This window comes from Pelodiscus sinensis, unplaced genomic scaffold (assembly GCF_049634645.1).
Source record: "Pelodiscus sinensis isolate JC-2024 unplaced genomic scaffold, ASM4963464v1 ctg60, whole genome shotgun sequence".
In the NCBI taxonomy this organism is placed as follows: Eukaryota; Metazoa; Chordata; order Testudines; family Trionychidae; genus Pelodiscus; species Pelodiscus sinensis.
The window spans coordinates 298,883-320,311 of NW_027466001.1; the positions used below are offsets into that span (position 1 = coordinate 298,883).

Below are 21,429 nucleotides of genomic sequence, written 5' to 3' on the forward strand. Positions count from 1 at the left end.
GCAGCCTAGGCAATGCTAGTTTTCCAGAAGGGGGATAACCAAGAGCAGAGAGTTGGGAAATGCTTTTTTTGGGGGGGGTGGGGAGGAAGCTTAAGCCACTTCTAATTTCCCCACCCCTTTAGAGAAAGTAGGAACAGAATGTCCCAGGTAGGGAAGAAGAGCTAGGCTAAGGTTTCCTGAACATCCAAGATAGATGTAGCCCCATAGGAACACTGAAAAGAGGAAAGGGTTCACAACCATTACTAGTTAAATGAATCATAGAATCATAGAACACTAGGACTGGAAGGGACCTCGAGAGGTCAATGAAGGAGACAGGAAAGTGTGAACAAGCCCTACATTAAATGGAACCCTTTAAGTCATTTTGCCACTAATTACAATTTTCACCCATTTGTAGTTCTTTGGGCCTGCTGACTCATCACACATGACTGCATCCAGTAGAACACCAGAGGAACTGAAAGTCCTAAATATCTAACATCAGCATTTGCACTGTTCTAAGAACTCATTCAATTCAGTATGCATTGTAAACCAAGGACACTATTATCGAACAATACAGCAGCAATGAAGGATGGGAAGATGGCCTAGCACGTAAGACACTGGACTGACACTTGGTTCCAGAGTTCAATTCCCAGTTCCACCACAATAGCCTTCTATGTCTTGCCCTGTCTCACCATTCCCGATCTGTAAAATGAAATCTCTCTGCCCACCAGGAATGTTGCCAAGATAAAATCCATTAACAATATGAGCATAAAGATATTACAGTAATGCAGAACCTGTAAAGATCCACATTTTTATAACAGTAAATTTTTCCAACACTTTTGTATAGCAGAATGAGAAATTTTCTTTATAAAATTGTATAACACATCTTGAGTCACTAAGTAACAAACTGTAGCTCCATCAACAGAATAAAAGTATATCTAACATTCCATTTCACCTTTATATTTAGACTTCACTACTTTAAGTACTTCCACCATCAGTGTTTTCTCTTAACAGCATTCCATCTTCCATTATGTGTTAGTATTGATTTATTTTACTTTGAACACGGCATGTTTGCATATATGCACTGTAAGGACTCTGGTGTCAGTATACTGCACTTGGTTCAGCACAGTGTTTACAGCATTATCTGAATCTGTTATCAAAAAGTATTGCACTTACAGAATCATGTACTCAACTTGGGATTCTTCTATAGTTCATGGAAATAAATTCCCCAGAGGCAACGCTCGTTTCTCCTAGTTATATCCTTCCAGCAAAGAGTGAAACCTGAGGCCTCGTACCAATAGTATGACAAACAACACTAAAAGATATCTAACCTCTGCTCTTACCAACACAAGAAGCTAGCATGCTCAGGAACCATGAAGCAATTTTTTCCCCCAACATTATATACTGGGAAAGGTTAGCGATTGTTTCTAAACTTAAAACAATTATTTTATTCATTTGCTAGTCCCATAGGCATCAGCATGCCACTTCCACAGCACTCCCAACTTGAAGGAAAGGAGAGAAACCAATGTCTTCCATGCCAATGTTGAGCATTGCTCTTACATGAGACAGAGCTCCCCAAATACTGTTCAATTCCTTTACCTGGATAGGTGCTGGTCTGAGAGCAAACAACTCATTACGGGCTCCCTTAGTGTAGCCATTCATGTTAATGAGGATGTGTATCCCATCCTGGTGAATGCGATCTGCTGCCTTTCCATTACATGGTATCTAAAATACAAGAATAAAGAATATTACTAGTTGTTCTTACTTTATCACTGAAGGCCAAAAGCAAGATTATACGTTAACACACCATCAGGTTTCAAATATAGAAAGACAGCCCTATCTAATTTAGGGATATTAAACATAGAACAATGGGCTAATCGAATAGTCAATAAGGGCGCCTTCGCCTTTGACTATTGCTGCTGCTACACATCAAAGGCAAAAGCACTACAGGAGCATGGGACCAGCACAGGGCCACGTGGAGCCCAGGGTCTGGCTCAGGGCTTGATGTGGCACTGCTGCTTTGAAGCACGTCTACTTCTTCCCCCTCCTTGCTGCCTGATAGAGGCATCGGGGGGGAGGGGCAGAGCAACTAGTCAACTACTAGTTGTTCTCATCCCTAATCTAATTCAGATGAAAATTTACAGCTCGCTCAAGTTTCCATAGCCACCTCCTCCAAAGAAAGACACTATGAGTTTTCACCCCTTCCCATAATAGACCCCTCACCTCTGGCTGAATTAATGAAGTCTTCAAATTATGGTATAAAGTTATTACGTTACAGAAATCCATCATTTACACTAGTTTAAAACGGCAAGTGACCAGTGTCCCATTTTGAAGAGGAAAATGAACCTTCCCCCCCAGCTCTCTGCCAATCTTACCTGGGAAAATTCTTTCCTGACCCCAAATAGGGCAGTCAGTGAAATCCAGAGTACGTGGGCAACATGCCACAAGTCAAATACTTGTGAAAGAATTCTCTGTAGTAACTCAGAGCTCTTCCCCACATAATGTAAGCACCAGCTGGAGGAGATATTTGCTGCTAGCAGTAGCAAAATCAGCCATAAGCCACTGTAGGCTGTCTCACCATATCATCCCCTCTATAAACTTACCAAGCTCAGTCTTGAACCCAGTGAGGATTTTTGCAGAATAGTACCTTCTTGGTCAAGTTGTATTTGCTGAGTATACTGACCACCCTTAGTCAGGCCTAAAGAAACCTTAATTGTCATCTAACATAAGCTACACTGAATGTGCAAAATGTCATGAGGCCTAGAGGCTACAGATAGGTCTGTGCCATGGTGTGAGCCCAAGGGAGAAGAGGAGGGCCAGGGCCTTGCTGGTCACAGACTAATCTCAGGAAGGGCTAGCTCTTGAGGAGCTAGTCATCATTGTGGAAAGACTGTCATGAGCTTTTAAGCTCCGCTGACCTGCCTTCCCCCCACCCCCGCTGCCTCCTACAGAGGCAGAGGAGGAGGGCACAGATAAGACTCAGTGCTTGGAGGGGAGGCAGGGGGTACCAGCTTAGAAGCCAGCTCCTCCAGAGCACAAGAATGCAGCCGGGTTGATGGAGGTAGGAGCAGGGGAGGCTGCCGCAGAACAGATTCTGTCCAGCCAGGAAACTGGTTTTTAAAACGGTCTCCCCTTCACAGACTGATACAGAGGCAGTGCCCCGGGGTTCCTCAGAAGTGGAGCCGGTAACTCACTGGCTGCCAGCCCCACCTCCAGGGACTATGCAATAGTTCTGTAACCACTAAAATGAACAGCAGTTACATGACTATTCAATTACATGCTAACATCCCTAGTCTGGATAAAACATTCTGAGGTCTTGGGAACCAGGAAGTGTCTGAAGTAGAACCTGCTCTTCCCCATCATCGCTAGGAGCAGGAGGCTTTAAGAGATCCTAGGAGAGTTTAGTGCTTTAAGAGATCCTCCAAGAAGGGTTCCCAAAAAGAGATTGGGAGTGGGTGGGGGAGGGGATGGAACAGAAGTGATTGGTGTAGCCTGAAGAAATGGCTTTAATACACATTTGTCTGATGTGATCTACTTCCAATGATGTCCTGAAACAGGAAGGGGTGATACAGCCAAGGCCCAGGTAGTGGAGAGAGCCATGGCTCAACCAAAATACAAAGAGAGTTTGCTGCAAGCTGTTAGCTAGGTGGTGACAATGGATGAAACATTTTTCTTCTAAAACTGAGGTTTCTTAGTACTGTGCAGTACAAGACTGTTGGGAAGGCTGAAAATTTCTTTTTGGTCACAATAGCATAGATGCCCAGTAATCAGTCTCCTCCCTGAATCCTTTAGTGAGTAGAGCAGTGTTTCCCAAAGGGTATGTCTACACTAACCCTTTAGTTCGATCTAGGGAGGCTAATGAAGGCGACCGAAATTGCAAATGAAGCACGGGATTTAAATATCCCGCGCTTCATTAGCATGTTCCTGCCGGTGGCCATTTTAGAAATTGACTAGCCCAAAGTAACTGCCTGCGTCTACACACGGCAGTGAAACGGGATTCTGAAGTAAAGCCCTAAATCGATTCGCTGGTAAACCTCATTCTAGGAGGAACAGCAGCTAATTCGATTTAGGGCTTTAATTTGGAATCCTGTTTCACTGCCGCGTGTAGACGTGGGCAGTTACTTCAGGCTAGTCAATTTCTAAAATGGCAACCAGCGGGAACATGCTAATGAAGCACAGGATATTTAAATCCCGCGCTTCATTTGCAATTTCGGTCGCCCTAATTAGCTTCCCTAGATCGAACTAGGGGGCTAGTGTAGACATATCAAATGGTGTTCCGCGGAACCACAGAAAATTCCATTAAAATAACATTTTATGATTAAAAAAATTAATATGTAAGCATTTATGAATTTTCTTGAAAACAATGTTCATTTGTGTTTGCCATGATAAGCGTCCCTGTGTAATGCCAGAGAGTGGGGACAATTATGCCACTACTCAGCGCGGCGCACGCAGTCAGTCAGTGATTGATTGCCTGTTATATACTACCGTAAATCCTCATACTCACTCTCGGAGTGTGGATCATGCGGGTGACAGAATACGAATATACTAGCACCATGTCGGTAGTTATTATCCTTACTTATTTGTGGTGTACTTTTTCAGCTCCATATATAAGACTTATTAGGGGTTCCACAAAATTCTTTCGAGTTTAAAAGGGTTCCGTGGTCAAATAAAATGGGGAAACACCAGAGGAGAGAGATTTCAGAGGGCCACAGAGAACAGCTTGGCCCTTCAAAAGGGATCTCTTCTACTGTGTCCCAGACCTCTGTGGGACACCTAGAGGACTGTAGACATGAATCAGCAGCAGGGTCTCAAGGAGCACGCCATGCCTGTCTTTCTGCAACTTCCTAGATCTGCTCTTTAAGCAAGTGCAGACCTTACATGGGACAAGACATGGGCCATCCCAATGCAACTGCAATGTCCACCTGAGGGGGAACGATCTGTTTCACACATAGCAAGGCTTAAAGGCTGGGGCTGACTATACACCAACCTGAAAGACAACACCAAATAAGGGAACTAACACAGGCAAGGGGGCTGCCACCACTGGGGGGAGGGGAGGAAGTTCCGGGAGTGGCTCCTCCGCTCCAGTCACCCCTCCCCTTCCTAGGAGCAGCGGCCGCTGTAAAAGCAGCCGCCTGCACGCGTGGAAGAGGAGGAGGCTGCTGCTCAGCACCGGAGGCCCAGTGGGACTGGGGGACAAGGGGCTATCTTGTGGGCTGGGAGGGAAGGGGTTTTAATGGCTGCAGTCCAGGGTCCTAGCCTAAGAGAACATCTGGACTTTTGGTGGCCCGGAGATCTTTTTCCTGGACCACAGGCTACAGGCCTTAAAGCCCCTGCATTAATCTGCTCCCTCCAGGAGCACCGCAGTCAGCTAGTCTCAGTACTCCAAGAGGAAGGTGGAGGAATCCAGGAGCACCACAAATCAACTGTTTGCGGCACTGGGGGAGTGGGAGCAGCTGAGGCAGGGGGAGAGAGGAGCACAGATTCCTTTCCTCCTGGAGCACCACACATCAGTTCATGGCCATGAATATCCCCAGGTTACATCACAAAGAGCTCATAAGAATGGCCATACTGGGTCAGGCCAAAGGTCCATCTAGCCCAGTAGCCTGTCTGCCGACAGTAGTCAGCACCAAGTGCCCCGGAGGGGGTGGACCGAAGACAATGATCAAGCGATTTGTCTCCTACCATCCTTCTCCAGCCACTGACAAACAGGCCAGGGACACCATTCCTACCCCCTGGCTAATAGCCTTTTATGAACCTAACCTCCACGAATTTATCTAGCTTCTCTTTAAACTCTGTTATAGTTCTAGCCATCACAGCCTGCTCTGGCAAGGAGTTCCACAGGTTGACTACACGCTGTGTGAAGAAGAACTTTCGCTTATTAGTTTTAAACCTGCTACCCATTAATTTCATTTGGTGTCCTCTAGTCCTTATATTATGGGAACTAACGAATAACTTTTCTTTATTCACCCTCTCCACACCACTCAAGATTTTATATACCTCTATCATACCCCCCCTCAGTCTACTCTCTTCCAAACTGAAAAGTCCCAGTCCCTTTAGCCTCTCTTCATATGGGACCTGTTCCAAACCCCTAATCATTTTTGTTGCCCTTTTCTGAACCCTTTCCAAGGCCAAAATATCTTTTTTGAGGTGAGGAGACCACATCTGTACACAGTACTCAAGATGTGGGCGTACGTAGTTTTATACAGGGGCAGTAAGATATTCTGGGTCTTATTTTCTATCCCTTTCTTAATAATTCCTAACATTCTATTTGCCTTTTTGACCGCCGCTGCACACTATGTGGACGTTTTCAGAGAACTGTCCACGATAACTCCAAGATCTCTTTCCTGATTTGTTGTAGCCAAATTAGACCCCATCATACTATATGCAGGGCTCGACAAATTATGGAAAACCCTATTCACCAGACAAAAAAGGGACTCGCCACTCCAACCCATCCCCAAAAAAGTGTTTTTAATGGCATAAATGCCTAATAAGAATAAGAACAGTAATTACTAATACGTTCTTAATAAATATCACCCAAGTTATTAATAAATATCTTATAAACCTCTACCTTTTCCCTCTGCTGCCTTGTCTCCTCCCCTTGCTCCATCAGCTCCCCTGGTGCCTGCTGCCCTCCTCTGCTGTCCTGACTCCTGCTCTTCTCACTGCTCTCAGCCTTCCTGAGACCTGCCCCCTTCCACCAGCCCTTCTCTCCCGCCTGTGCCCACTCCTCCAGTATCCCCACTCTGATCATGTGAGCTACCATCCCTCCTCATCTCCTCTTCTAACACCTCCCTCTACACACCTGCCCTACCTCTCTCCTCTAGTGCTGGTCCCTCACCTGCAGGTGTCTGCCCTTCTGCTTCACCCCCAGAATCCCCTGGCGCCTCCCCCTTCCCTCACTGCCTCTGCCCCCTTTGCCGCCTTCTTTCCTGATAGCCACCCCCTCACCACCCTCTGCCCCATTCTCCTCATGCCCCTGTGCCCTCTCACACGTCTTGCTCCATCCCTACCTTTCTCATGCCCACCGCTTCTTTCAAGCCTTCTCCCAGCACCTCTCCCTCCCCCCTTTAGCCTCCAATGCCCTTACCCTCTCCTCTCCCAGCATCACTCTGTCCCCACTCCCACTGACACCTCCCCTCCTGCCCTTTTCCTCCACTGTCTGCACTTGGCCCCCTGGCATTTCTCTCTCCGCCACCCCTGTCCCTTGGTGCCTTCCCCTTTCTTCTTCTTCTCCTGACCTCCTCCCCTCCTCTCAGCACAAGCCCCTTCCCCATATTTTCCCTTTCCCCTCCCCTCAGCACAAGCCCCTCCTCCATATTTTGCACATCCCCTCCCCTCAACACAGCACAAGACCCTTCCCTTCTCCTCCCCTACCTGGCTTCTGCCTTCCACTTTACGGGGTTACCAGAGCCTTTTTGAATCCAGCGGTTGCCGGCCGTGACCTCAGGACGCTACGTCACGCCAGCATCCTGGCGTCTGATGGTGTCTCAGCCCTTTGGCTCGCACCCCACCTCTTCATGCCGGAGCTGCACGCAGGCAGCCCGGCACTGAGAATCGCCGCACTTCCCCCTTCCCGGCGGCGCTCTGCTCCTCCACCAGCCAGCGGATTGGATGGGGCCGCGCCATCCATAGCGCAGGCTTCGGCCAGCCCATCACAATGGCCCACCAGGCCAATCTGCCCTTGCACTCGCTAGCTGGTAAAATCTACTCACCACGGGCAAGCAGGCGAGTGTATTTCTCGAGCCCTGACAGAGGCTGTCTAGACTGGCCACTTTTTCTGGAAAAGCAGTTGCTTTTCCAGAAAAACTAGCCAACTGTATACACTGGCCACTTAAATTTCTGCAAAAGCACTGACGATCTCATGTAAAATTGTCAGTGTTTTTGCGGAAATACTATGCTGCTCCCATTCGGGCAAAAGTCTTTTTCCGAAAAACTTTTGCACAAAAGGGCCAGTGTAGACAGCAGAGATTAGTTTTCCCCAAAAAAAGCCCCGATCGCGAAAATGGAGATTTTTTTGCGGAAAAGCGCGTCTAGATTGGCCACGGACACTTTTCCACAAAAAGAGCTTTTGCGGAAAAGGGTCCTGCCAATCTAGACGCGCTTTTCCGAAAATGCTTTTAACGGAAAACTTTTCCGTTAAAAGCATTTGCGGAAAATCATGCCAGGCTAGACGTAGCCTATATGTATAGTTGGGGTTATTTTTTCCAACGTGCATTACTTTACACTTATCCACATTAAACTTCATTTGCCATTTTGTTGCCCAATCACTCAGTTTTGTGAGATCTTTTTGAAGTTCTTCACAGTCTGCTTCTGTCTTGACTACCTTGAACAGTTTAGTATCATCCACAAACTTTACTACCTCACTGCTTGCCCCTTTCTCTAGATCATTTATGAATAAGCTGAATAGGACTGAATCTTTGGAGACACCACCAGTTATCCTTCTCCATTCTGAAAATTTACCATTTATTCCTACCCTTTGTTTCCTGCCTTTTAACCAGTTCTTAATCCATGAAAGGACCTTCCCTCTTATCCCATGACAAAGTAATTTACACAAGAGCCTTTGGTGAGGGACTTTGTCAAAGGCTTTCTATATCTATATCTTTCTATATCTACTGTACTATATCTACTGGAGCCCCTTGTCCACATGTTTGTTAACCCCTTCAAAGAACTCTAATAGATTAGTAAGACATGATTTCCCTTTATAGAAACCATGTTGACTTTTGTCCAACAAATTATGTTCTTCTACATGCCTAACAATTTTATTCTTAACTATTGTTTCGACTAATTTGCATGGTACCAACGTTAGACTTACTGGTCTGTAATTGCCAGGATCACCTCTAGAGCCCTTTTTAAATATCGGTGTCACGTTAGCTATCTTCTAGTCAGTAGGTACAGAAGCCTATTTAAAGGACAGATTACAAACCACAGTTAACAGTTCTGCAATTTCCCATTTGAGTTCTTTTAGAACCCTTGGGTGAATGACATCCGGTCCCGGTGATTTGTTAACATTAAGTTTTTCTATTTGTTCCAAAACCTCCTCTAATGACATTTCAATCCAGGACAGTTCCTCAGATTGATCTCCCACAAGGGGAGATTCCCAAACCTGCACCGTCCTAACATCCTCAGCCATGAAGACTGATGCAAAGAAATCATTTAGCTTCTCTGCAATGGCTTTATCGCCCTTGCTTGCTCCTTTTGTATCTTGATTGAGGGGACCCACTGGTTTTTTAGCAGGCTTCCTGCTTCTAGTGAACTTAAAAATCATTTTGCTATTGTTTTTTGAGTTTTTGGCTAGCTGTTCCTCCAAATCTTTTTTTGCTTTTCCTATTACAATTTTACACTTAATTTGACAGTGTTTATGTTCCTTTCTATTTATCTCACTGGGACTGGACTTCTATTTCTTGAAAGATACCTTTTTGTCCCTCACTGCTTCTTTTACATGGTGGCTAAGCCACGGTGACTCTTTTTTAGGTCTCTTGCTATGTTTTTAATTTGGGGTATACATTTAAGTTATGGCATCTTTAAAAAGTTTCCATGCAGCTTGCAGGGATTTGGCTTTCGTCACTGTGCCTTTTAATTTCTATTTAACTAATCTCCTCATTTTTGTATAATTCCCCTTTTTGAAATTAAATGCCAGAGTGCTGGACTGCTGAGGTGCTCTTCCCACCACAGGAATGTTAAATATTATTATATTATGGTCACTATTCCCAAGCAGTCCTGTAATAGTTATCTCCTGGACCTGATCCTGTGCTCCACTCAGGACTAAATCTAGAATTGCCTCTCCCCTTGTGGGTTCCTGTACCAGCTGCTCCAAGAAGCAGTCATTTAAGCCATTGAGAAATTTTATTTCTGCATCTCTTCCTGAGGTGACATGTGCCCAGTCAATATGGGGATAATTGAAATCCTCCATTATTATAGAGTTCTTTATTTTGGTAGCCTCTCTAATCTCCCTTAGCATTTCCATGTCACTATCACTGTCCTGGTCAGGTGGTCGATAATATCTCTACTGCTATATTCTTATTAATAGGAGCATGGCATTACTATCCATAGTGATTCTATTGAACATGTTGATTCATTTAACATTTTTATTTCATTTGATTCTACATTATCTTTCACACATAGTGCCACTCCGCCACCCACACGGCCTGTTTTATCCTTCCGATATATTTTATATCCCGGTATGATTGTGTCCCACAGATTTTCCTCATTCCACCAGGTTTCTGTGATGCCTATTATGTCAATCTCCTCCTTTAATACAAGGTACTCTAGTTCACCCATCTTATTTGTCAAACTTCTAGCATTTGTGTAGAAACACTTCAAAAATTTGCCACTGTTTATTTGTCTGCCCTTTCCTGATGTATTAGACTCCTTTGTATGTGGTTGCCTGCCTGCTCTGACCCCTTGTCTGTCCTCTCCCTTCCTCTCTGACTACAGCCTAGAGAATCTCTATCAATGGATTCTCCTCTAAGGGACGTCTCCGTCCGATTTACGTGCTTCTCCGCACCAATTGGCTTTCCCCCATCTCCTAGCTCACAAGCCACAGACTGAAGATCACTGCCTTAGATAAATGACAATGCACAGAGACATTGTCCTAAGCCACACAGGGTACGTCTAGATTCTGTCGAAAAAGAGCATCTAGGCTACAGCCAGTAGCTTGACTCAAGCTGGGGACAAGCTGCTCTCTTGCGATCAGAGAGGCAACTGACAGGATGTGGGATCCAAGCACTGGGCTTGTGATCACTCCTCAATGAAAGAGGCACAAAGTGACTTATCAATGAGAGAGCTAGAAACACGAAGACCTTTAATACAAAGCAGAGGATCCAGGGTATGAGCTCTCCGGTTAGCAGCAGATGTGTATAGCAGCCTCTGGGACCAACGGAGGGCAGATTCAAATGGTCCTTGGACACTTGGCCTGCCAGGAACAGAAGGAATGAGTTCTCTAGATCCACATTAAAAGCAGTGTAATGGCAAAACTACCCAACAATAGCACTGTGAGAACTCAAGAGAAACAGAAGCACAATCCTTGGGTATACATACAGACCACAAAAAAGAATTAAAGAGGTGGGAGGAATTAGTAAAGTCTACAAAATTAAGGGAGACCAATTCTGAAATACTATGCCAAATTTTGATGATCATATTTAAAAAAAACTTCAAAAAGTAGAAAAGGCTAAAAAAAAGTGGTCCAAGAATTACCAGTCGGGAAAACCTGCCTTAAAGTGAAAAACTAATGAAAAGCTCAGTGTCTATTTTAGCCAAGAAAAGGCTAAGCAGTTATTTGATTATGTACAAAGGGAGAAGATCTGACAGGAGGCCTTTTAATATAATGGACAAAACAAAAACAAAGATCCAGTGTCTGGAATCTGAAAAACCAGAAAAATTCAAACAAAAATAAGGAAATCTAAGGGGTTTTTTACTATTACAGTAACTATCACTAGAACAGCATCCTTAGGAAGGTGGCTAATTCTCTGCCACCTGAAGTTCTTAAATCTGTAGGTCCTTTTTCTTATTAGACAATCTTTCCATGAAGTGGCCACCGTTCTCATCTGTGTCTCTGTCACAGGATTTTCAACTCGCCGCTCCTGCGCACGTGCCAACGCAGCCACTCCCACCAGCGCCTGCACACGTGCTCTGCTGCGTAGCTCAGTGCCGCACCATGCAGCTCCACTCATGGGGAAGCGTGGCTGCAGTGGCCAACGTGGCAGGCATGCTCTGCTGCGGCCTCTTGCCGTCACCTCCCCCTCCTCCGCCCACCAGCCTGACCACAGGAGCTGTCGTGAGTGAGCCTTGGCTTGTGGAGGAGGGGAGCTGGGTGCGTGGTGCTGCAGGTAGAGCGCGCCGCAAGCAGACCTCGGTCCTGCCATAGGCGTGCCCCAGCCCATACTACTCCTGCCTCCTGAGGGAGACCCACATGGCCACCACCAGCTGCCCTGCCAAATCCAGTGCTCTTTCCCAGCCAGCGATTCTCCCCAGCCTGTCCCGAGCATCCCCTGCCTGCCCTCCCAGCCCATGCATAACTCCACTGGGCACAGCTCGTCCCCCCCCATTTGTAAAAGCCTCCTCCCCAGGCACAGCCCACACGTAGCTCCTACCCCAAATCTGCATATACATTTAAAAGTTCTATTTTAAGGTTATGAAGAACTAACAATTTCATTTTCTAGGCCCTTCTCCTTAACTCCACTGTGGAGATGTGTGCTCTGACTTGCTGCCAGGTTGGATCACCTATTTCCAATATTTCAATAAACAGCACCCCACTACCTTTATCTATCAAATGAATTCCCCTTCAACATGCACAGCTCCTTCAACTCCCCCTGAAAGCCTACTTTCATTCTAATGTGTACAGCATCCATAACTGGGCAGTTGGTTTTCCACAACGGCTCTTTGTGTTGCTTGCCTTCTCTCCCCACTCTCTCTCAATTGTGCTCATCTGCGGTCTCACTTATATTTGGAATGGTAGGTTTGTTCTGTGTTTCTACAACACCTGGCACCTTGAACACTTTTACACGAATTCCAGTCAGACCGAACTTTCCAGAAACCCTTACAAAAATAATATTTGTAAAAAAGTCTAGCTCAAAATATATAAGCGGATCAAAATGAACTTTGCAGGTTTTTTTTTTTTTAGTTGAAACACTAGATTTCAGACCAAAAGGACAAAATAAAAAAAAAAAATTTAAAAAGACAATCTCTTTCTAAGAGCACACCAAAAGACTAAAATTAATTTTAAAAGTGCACCAAAGTCAAAAATAAAGTTTTAAGCTATCAATTTAGGAAAAAGATTGTTTATCAAAGGGCAAGTCCTCAACCTTATTCTGGAGTTCCTTTGGGACTGCAGCTGACGATAATCATGAAGATATTCTTATTGCCACTCCTGTAGCAGTGGCTGTTGCAGCAATGTCCACCACCATACACGGCGATTTATAGTGCTGCTCTGCACGATGCATATCCCTCTTGCACTATGGATTTGAGCAATGGTCTTTCTGAGTCAGGGAGATGCTGCAGAAGGTATGCCAACTTTGAATAATTGTCAAAGTTATGACTGGAAAGGAGAGCAGAATAGTTAGCAATACGTAGTAACAACATGGCTGAAGAACACACTTTCCTTCCAAAAAAATCCAACTTATTATCTTTCTCTGGAACGGTATTTCTGTACTGTGGTACTTTTGATCTATGCTGTACTGTGTCAACCACCAATGAGTTAGGCTGGGGGTGGTTAATCAGAAAATCCAAGCCCTTAGAAGGGACAAAATACTTCTTATCCGCTTTTTTCTTGTGGGAGGAGCAGATGATGGAGTCTGCCATATTTCTTCCGCAACCTCCATGATCGCCTCATCAATGGGAAGTGCATAAATTCTTCAAGAGGCGGTGGTGTTTCATTCGAACATCTGCTAACTGTACCTCTTGGCTATCTGCAACGCGTTTGAAGAGATCCTGAAATTGTTTCAGATCGTCTGGCAGGGAAACGTCCCCTGGAGTCACCGCCTCATCTGGAGAGGATGAGTGGTCTGTTGGCGATACGCCCTGCTGAGGGTCCTCTGGATCAGTCAACTGTCCTTCTGGCTCCAACTGTTCCAACTGAATCGTTGGGCTCTTTGGAGGAGGAGGCGGAGAGTGATCATGTTGGGGCACTGGAGGTATGTGTCGAGAATCAGGAGATGAACAGCAACATGTAGTCTCCTGTAGCAGTGGAAGATCCGATTATGAGGAGTAGGGTCATAGTATACCCTATGGTAACGGCCATAGTATTTTTCTGAGCATGATGGTGATCAGAGTCGAGAAGATAACACTACTATGTCTGGTATGGAAATGGCATCATGGTGACCTAATAGGTAATTGTGAATAGTGTAATGAACACCGTGGAGACGGGGCCTCTTCTCTCTATATCTTGACTCCCTGTAGCAGGAGTAGCAGTTAGGAAACACTGGGCTGCGTGCTCTATGGTGATGCTGGTAAACTAACTGTGGAGAGGGGGATGGCCCCGGGGAGAAAGTTGGGGATGGAGAAATGAGCCCTGGATGCACGGTGGCATGTGCAGGGGCTTCCCTCTGGTACTGCAGTGCTCCGCAGCGGTGCCGGGGAATGAGGTGCCAAACACGCTTGCTCCGGTGCCGACAAGGTTGAGGTCGGAAGCTTAGAAGTTGCTGTGCCAGGGCCGCAGGCAGCGAGGCTGCTCCTGCTGCCGATGTGCCCAGTGACACTGGCGCAGCTGTCAATTTCCACGGTGCCGATGGTACCAGAGCCAATTGTGCTCTTGGTGCCGCAGGCAGCAGTTTTTTTCCGTTGGGGTCTGGCGCCCACTGAGACCCTGCAGCAGCTGTCCCTGACATGCCCGGGCCATCCTTTAAGCCCCATCCAGCACTAAGAGCAGCTAGAAGAGACTGGGTTGGGGACGGCTTGAGCTTTTTTGGGGCAGACGCCCCGCTGGAAGATATTATGTGCTTGAGCCCTGAGGTGGTAGACAACTCAGCAGGCTGTAGCGCTATGTCCATAGAGAGCATTTTCAAATGCCTCTCCCGGTCTTTACAGGCTCTGGCTGTCAGCTAACAGCAGTGCTGACAGCGCTGTGGTACATGTGCTTCTCCCAAGCACCATATGCATGCCTCATGCCCGTGTGACACTGGCATGGGCTCCCAGCAGACTGTACATTTCTTAAAGCCCGGGGAACCAGGCATTCTAGGAGAGTCTATTTCCCGTTGAGGACCTTTATTTATGTATTTATTTATTTATTTATTAGGAACATTGAACGAGAACAAGAATCAACTAAGGATAAGGGAAACTTGGTATGGTAGTAACTGTATACAGATCTGAGGTAAGGAGAACTCTGAGGGAGAGATGGAGCTCCATCCGCGACCGAGGGCTTTTGGAAGGAACTGAGCGGGGGCCAGACCACGTGAAACCGATCAAAGGCACGAATGGCGTGAACTGCTGCTTGCACATGCGTGGTCCAGCACAGCACTGCTATGCAAGTCTTCAATCCATGGCACCGGGACGAGCCCGACACCATGAGTGGAGCACCCATGGGGACCACTCGAAGAACATATGTTCCAACTTCACACTGAAGTTAAGTGTTTGTTGCAGTAGTTACTGAGTGAAGATCCATGGCCTGTGTTATGCAGGTCAGATTAAACCATAATGGTCTCTTCTGGTCTTAAAATCTAGTTGATTAGCTAATTAAATGGTTTAAAAATTAAATAATTTACAGAGGAAAGGTCCCTATACCCACACTTAGTCATCAGAACTGAATTAGAAAAGATCGATATAGCCCTTTTACGAGCTAGGCACTCAACAGGCAGTGCTTTCTACAAAGATCAATGGATTTTGCAAGTACAAGTACACAGAGCGTCTCAAACATCAGCAGTTTTGTTGATGTTGATTTAGCAAATACACCATTTTTACTCAAGAGCCCAGATTTAAAGTGGCACATGAGTTTAGTATTACATGGCCCAAGGAAATGGCTTTAAGCTATCTCTGAGACTGGGACTGTCTAGGTCCCAAGCCAGTTTTAGCCTGTATGTGCACCAAAGGATTTTCAGGAGTATCCTAATTTATGCCAGCCAACCACAGACCCAGGTGCTATTTCTGAGGATCATTTAGGATGTTGTAAAACCTGTGTCACATCCCTTGGATACAAAAGATGATAGAGGCAGAAGCTGCTCCAGGGACTAAATCCTTCAGTTATTCCAGTATTCAGGGGGATTTTTTCACCAACCTGCTAAGCCATGATTGCTTTGTATTATTTGAGTAGCATGCAGAAGCCTTAATGTACCCAAGAATTAAGCCCAAAATATTCAGTAGTCACTGTAGCAATTGTATTTGACCAATATAGGCTAATCCACTATGAGTCACCCACCCACATTAATGAAATTCCAACATACAAAATTCACATAATGCCTATCAATTCCCTACATTATTAGAGACCTGCTCACATACACCACCACAAACTCAGGAACTCTGGAGATCACTCTTACCATTACCTGGGACCATAGTTTGTGCTCCAAGAAATGCACTGTGCCCAAGATCCTTAAACACATGTTGAGCTCTCTATTTCTGAAAACATACTGCAAATTCAAAGAATAAAAACTCACCTGAGACAGGTCAATGAAATGATTTGCTTCAGCCATCACCTTTACACGAAAGTTTGTGCCATCATCAGGGCTCAGGGCATAACAGAACACCTAGGATATGCAGCATCAAAAGTAAGTACATACCTGAAACTCAAGACTATTGACAAAAATTTCATCAAGTGCTATGCAATTACTCTGTGTGTCACCCTAATTCAAAACAGGAAACTGTTTGAGACCAAGTTTAATTTTACTGCACACACACATTGGCCAGTTATTTTATAAGTGCTTTGAACATGAAAAGTCCCAAATAAGGGTTCAAAAGTTGCATATATGCAGCTTAAGAGTTTGTTAGCGTAATCATCTCACCACTTGTCTCACTTTTGGATTGATATTATGCTCAGCCCATCTCTCTTTACTGAGTCTTGAAACAGTAGACAAGTTCTAGAGAAAGCTCTCCAGTCAGAAGTGTGAAATGGATCCAGTAACACGGTAATCAGACATTTTCATCTTTAATAAATTAACATTTACTGCTCAATGATTCAAACTATCAACCTGCATGAACCAGATTAGTCTAGAGTAATGGTTCTCAAACTATGAGGCAGTCCTCCCAAGCCAGGCCTCCATTTTACTTCAATGAAGTAAAAAATATTAAAATGAGCCAAAATGTTCCATAGAATCTCTATGGATAATAATTTCATGCTCTAACAATAAGAATATAGCAGTAGGGATATGTTATCATCCACCTGATCAGGACAGTGATAGTGACTCTGAAATTCTAAGGGAGATTAGAGAGGTTACCAAAATAAAAAACTTAACAGTGGAGGATTTCAACTAGCCGCATATTAATTGGGTACACATCCCCTCAGGACAGTACTTGGCGATAAAATGTCTTGATACCTGAAATGACTGCTTCTTAGAGCAGCTGGTTCTGGAACCCACAAGGGGAGAGGCAATTCTTGATTTAGTCCTAAGTGGAGCACAGGATCTAGTCCAAGAGGTAAATATAACAGGACCACTTGAAATAGGGACTATAATGTAATGAAATTTAACATCCCTGTGGTGGGAAAAGCAACTCAGCAGACCAACACTGTGGTATTTAATTTCCAAAAGGGGAACTATGCAAAAATGAGGAGGTTAGTTAAATGGAAACCAAAAGGCACAGTGACAAAAGTAAAACCTCTGCAAGCTGCATGGAAACTTTTCAAAGACACCATAATAGAGGCCCAACTTAAATGTATACCCCAAATTAAAAAATACAGTAAAAGAACAAAAAAGTGCCACTGTGGCTCAACAACCAAGTAAAAGAAGCAGTGAGATAAAGAGATATCTTTTAAGAAGTGGAAGTCAAATCATAGTGACAGAAATAGAAAGGAGCATAAATCCTGTCAAATTAAATGTAAAAATATAATAAGAAAAGCCAAAAGGCAGATTGAAAAAACTCAAAATCAAAAAGTAATAGCAAAAAGTTATATAACTAGATCAGAAGCAGGAAGACTGCTTAACAACCATTGGGGCCCTTGGATGATACCAAGATGGACCTTTGGTCTGACCCAGTATGGCCGTTCCTATATTTTAATGTTACGTTCTTATGACCTGTGTATGTAGTTTTTTTATGAAAAGCACTGGCTGTCAGCACCTGGTGGCTGAGCTTATGCACTTAGGGTACCCTTCCCCTTACGCCCTTCAGTCCCTCAGATGCAAGTGGCAGAGCGCTGGCTGTCAGCCCTGCAGTGGTAGCAGCAGTGCAGAACAGCAGCAATGGGATGCTAGAATCTCTTGTTGCCTCCTTTACACTTTTATGCTGCTGCTGCCGCCTTCACAGCTGCGTGTTCAGTCAGCAACCACTGCTCTCCGCTCTGCCTTCAAAGCAACGTGCTGGTATATGTAATTGGGGGTGGGGGTTGGAAGCCATATATGACTACAGAAAAAGAAGCAAAAATAAGTTTGATGATTACTGGTTTAGACGGCAAGGTGCTTACTTCAGCATGAAATAGTGGATTCAAGTTTTGGTTCTGGATGATCAAGATGCTAAAGGAGCATTCCAAAATGAAGCCTTCCCTCCCCACTGCACAGAGCACCACAGGGAGCAGCCAGCTTCTTTGAGCAGTTTAGAGCTACTCCATACTGCAGGGGCAAGCCAGATTAAAAGGCTTGGTGAGCTGGATTTTATCCGTCTCTGCCTTAGAACTTAACTTCTGAGCTAGTGATCTAAGGGACACCAGCCTACCAGATGAAGCTGATGTACACCCAAGTCTCCCAAGCCTTTATCCAACAGGGGTTTCATGACCTACTCCAAAACTGAGGTTCTGGATGTGGAAATTAAGGGGGAGAAGAAGCCACAAATGCCAAATTTGGGAAAGATGTGAGCTTATTCTAGGCTGTAGAGGCAGCACTGATGTTTGCAACAAGAGAGAGTAGAAATAGTTCCAGAAGCTAGTGCACAATCCTAGATTTCTAGGGACAATTTTCATAGCACAGAAGGGAAAAAACCCAAGCCAACCATGTTATAGTCTATGTAGCCTGGGACTAGTAAAAGCTATTTATGCTATAAGTAAGTAATGACAGTTGCAGAACCAGCAATGGACACAGAAGAGTGACCCAAGCCATGCAGTGGTAAGAAGGAACTAGAGAGGTATCGATCTTCGATACCCTTGGTTCGGAGCACTAAAAGAAAAAAAAATGTGCATGTGTGACCCAATGGATGCAGCTTACTAAAAATATCTGGATATAGGTGCATAATGAGCATGCATACCCCAGTGTAGAATACACATAGGGACTATCGCTTGACACCATTTATACCAAAAGTAAATCTGAAAACTGGCAAATTTTAGGGGCATATTTATACTTGCTTCTTGGAAAATACATATGTGCAACTGTACATCTCTTTTCCTAATCTAATTACAAATGAGAAGCCAGGACATCTGAAGCTGGTGAGGTTCTCTTGACAGAGATAACCACCGCAAGCTCCTTCCTGGCTCATGACTTCTTGAAAATGGTTCATAAGACTATGCAATAAATATTAAGTAGCATGACTGTGGTAGGCTGTAGATTTTAGACAGGTGCATAGCTACCATTTGGTAGCATTACTTGGTATGCTGATCCTGTTGAAACACTGGCTGTCCACACAAATGAGAAACGATAAAGAAAGATTAAGGTTTAAATGAGGAAGACCCTGCCAGAAGATATCAAACAATACAATATCAGCCACCTCCTTTTCCATGTCTTGTGTACTCCCCATAACTGCTCCTCCCATAATGTGTGTCTCCTTGAGGATGCAATGGCTCTCCACGTGGAGATTTTCACTGCCACTTCTTAAAAGGCAAGATGATCTGCTACTGGCTATAAAAGACAAGGCCTCCTCTTCCATAAGGCAATACACCAACAAGTGCCAGGAAAGGGGAAGTAACCTAAAGCCTTCCATGTAAATCATGCACCTCACCTTCCCCAAGGAATCTCTACAGGCTGTATTTAAAATTTCAGCATACTATTTACGTTCTTACCTCAAATTTGTCAGAGTTATGCATTCCTGGGATTGACTGCATTAGGTGGGATGTTGGATGATTTCCAAAATCAGAGCTCACATAGCCAACACGAAGCCGGCCTTCACTAGCCTTCAAGTCCTTTGGATGCTCATATGGTGGCTTGTGAAGGACATTGATCTAGCAAACAAATTCACACAATTTTTTTAAGACTGATAAACAAAAGCTGAAGCATCAAGAGTTTAAATAGTAGATAAGCTATACGTTCAGATTTATCCAATTATTTTCCCTATATTTAAGTATCTATGCTACTGCAAGATTGGCATAGCCTTTTCAAATCATACAGGTTTAATGGAAAATGCACAAATTCCCATAAAGTGCATTACAAGAGTCTAATCACAACTGAGCAAGCAAAGAGGACACAGTCTTAACTTAATTATGTTCCTGTTCATTAGCCAGTAATGCTTGAAAACCTCATCTGACCCAAATTTCAGGTAGAGGGTTGTACATGTGTTGCTCACCCAGGCTGAGTGGTGTGTTATCCAAATTTGAGTGTAAATGGAGACCTGAGTATACAGCTCGGTCTACATGCGCTAGTTAAAAGGAAAAAGCCAAGTATCAAAATGTTATCAAAAGATTAGCGTACTAGGGAGCAACAGAGCAGTGCCACATATAGGCTGATAAACAAGTGCAATGAATTGCAATCATAATAAGGCAATGGAGCAGAAATTAGATCATAACACTAAGCAAAAAAAGACAGTTAACTTTTTCAGTAACTGAACTTTTTCCATAACTGATCTTCAAGATGTATTGCTCATGTCCATTCCATGTTAGATGTGTACAGTCACCATATGCACCAGTGCCTTAAGTTTTTCCCTCAGTGGTGTCCATAGGGGACCGACTCTGGCAACCCTTATAGTAATGCCCATACTGCACAATATAAGCAGCACCACCAGCTCCCCCCACCCTCAGTTTCTTCTGGCCAGAGACACAAAGCAAAGGAGGGGGGACGATCATGGAATGGACATGAGTAACATCTTGAAGATCACCAGTTACTGAAAAAGTTAACTGCCTTTTCTTCAAGTGTTTGCTCAGATCTATTCCGTGTTAGCTGACTCCCAAGCAGTACCAACAGAATTCGGTAGGAATTTATGGATGTGAAGCTTGTCACAGCTGACTTGCTGGGTGATGGCATAAAGCACCATGAACCAAAGACCACATCTCAGCTCTGCAAATGTTGTGGATGGGTACTTGCACCATGGTCACTGATGATGCTTGCACCTTAGCCAGAGGTGGCAGTTTGACCTACACCAACTCATAATCAGAGCCCTGTGAAGATACAAAATTTGTATCTGCATCAAACTCCACAAACATGTGCTCTGAATACCCACATCCACACCTGCAAATGCAGATACAACGCTAATATCCATGGATTTGCAGGGCTCTACCCATACCAATCTAGATGTAAGAAATGATCCAGTTGGATATTCTCTGAGAGGAGACTAAAGCCCCTCATTATGTCCACTGTCGCAAAGAGCTGTATCAACCTACAAAAGGACTTGTTACTATGATGGCCAGCACTCAGTGACTAAAGGGTTAAACTCACGTAGCTAATGGTGTTGGAAGGGAGCCAGAAGAACCAATGGGATACAGTACTGACATTAAAATTGTAAATATACACTTGCTGCTGTTCCTCTGTGTGAATTTTGTAAACCAGAAGCCGAAGCAACAGGATGTCTTAAATCCAGGCAGGACTACCATACCTCCAAGGAATATGGGGCATGGACCGTGAAGGGATTGAGAGTAAATATGGGAGGAAAACGTATATTTAGTTGCAATTTGGTTAGTTTCTTTCTTTTCTGGTTGGTTAAGTTTCTCTGTGTGAATTCCATATGTCTTCCCTCCCCCATATTGAA

General features: G+C 44.5%; 1 protein-coding gene across 3 annotated transcripts in view; it reads right to left on the reverse strand.

The window, feature by feature from the left end:
• Positions 1 to 21,429, reverse strand: part of OGT (O-linked N-acetylglucosamine (GlcNAc) transferase) — a 100,381-nt gene that overhangs the window by 31,937 nt on the left and 47,015 nt on the right. For all 3 annotated transcript variants that reach the window (XR_012900194.1, XM_075917997.1, XM_075917996.1), the window contains exons 13-15: positions 19,535 to 19,693; positions 16,056 to 16,145; positions 1,576 to 1,701 (exon numbers count right to left, since the gene is read on the reverse strand). Coding sequence is in view for 2 of the 3 variants with exons in the window: in XM_075917997.1 (XP_075774112.1) it covers positions 1,576 to 1,701; positions 16,056 to 16,145; positions 19,535 to 19,693 (375 nt within the window). In the remaining variant the exon portion in view is untranslated. The remainder of the gene's footprint in view (positions 1 to 1,575; positions 1,702 to 16,055; positions 16,146 to 19,534; positions 19,694 to 21,429) is intronic.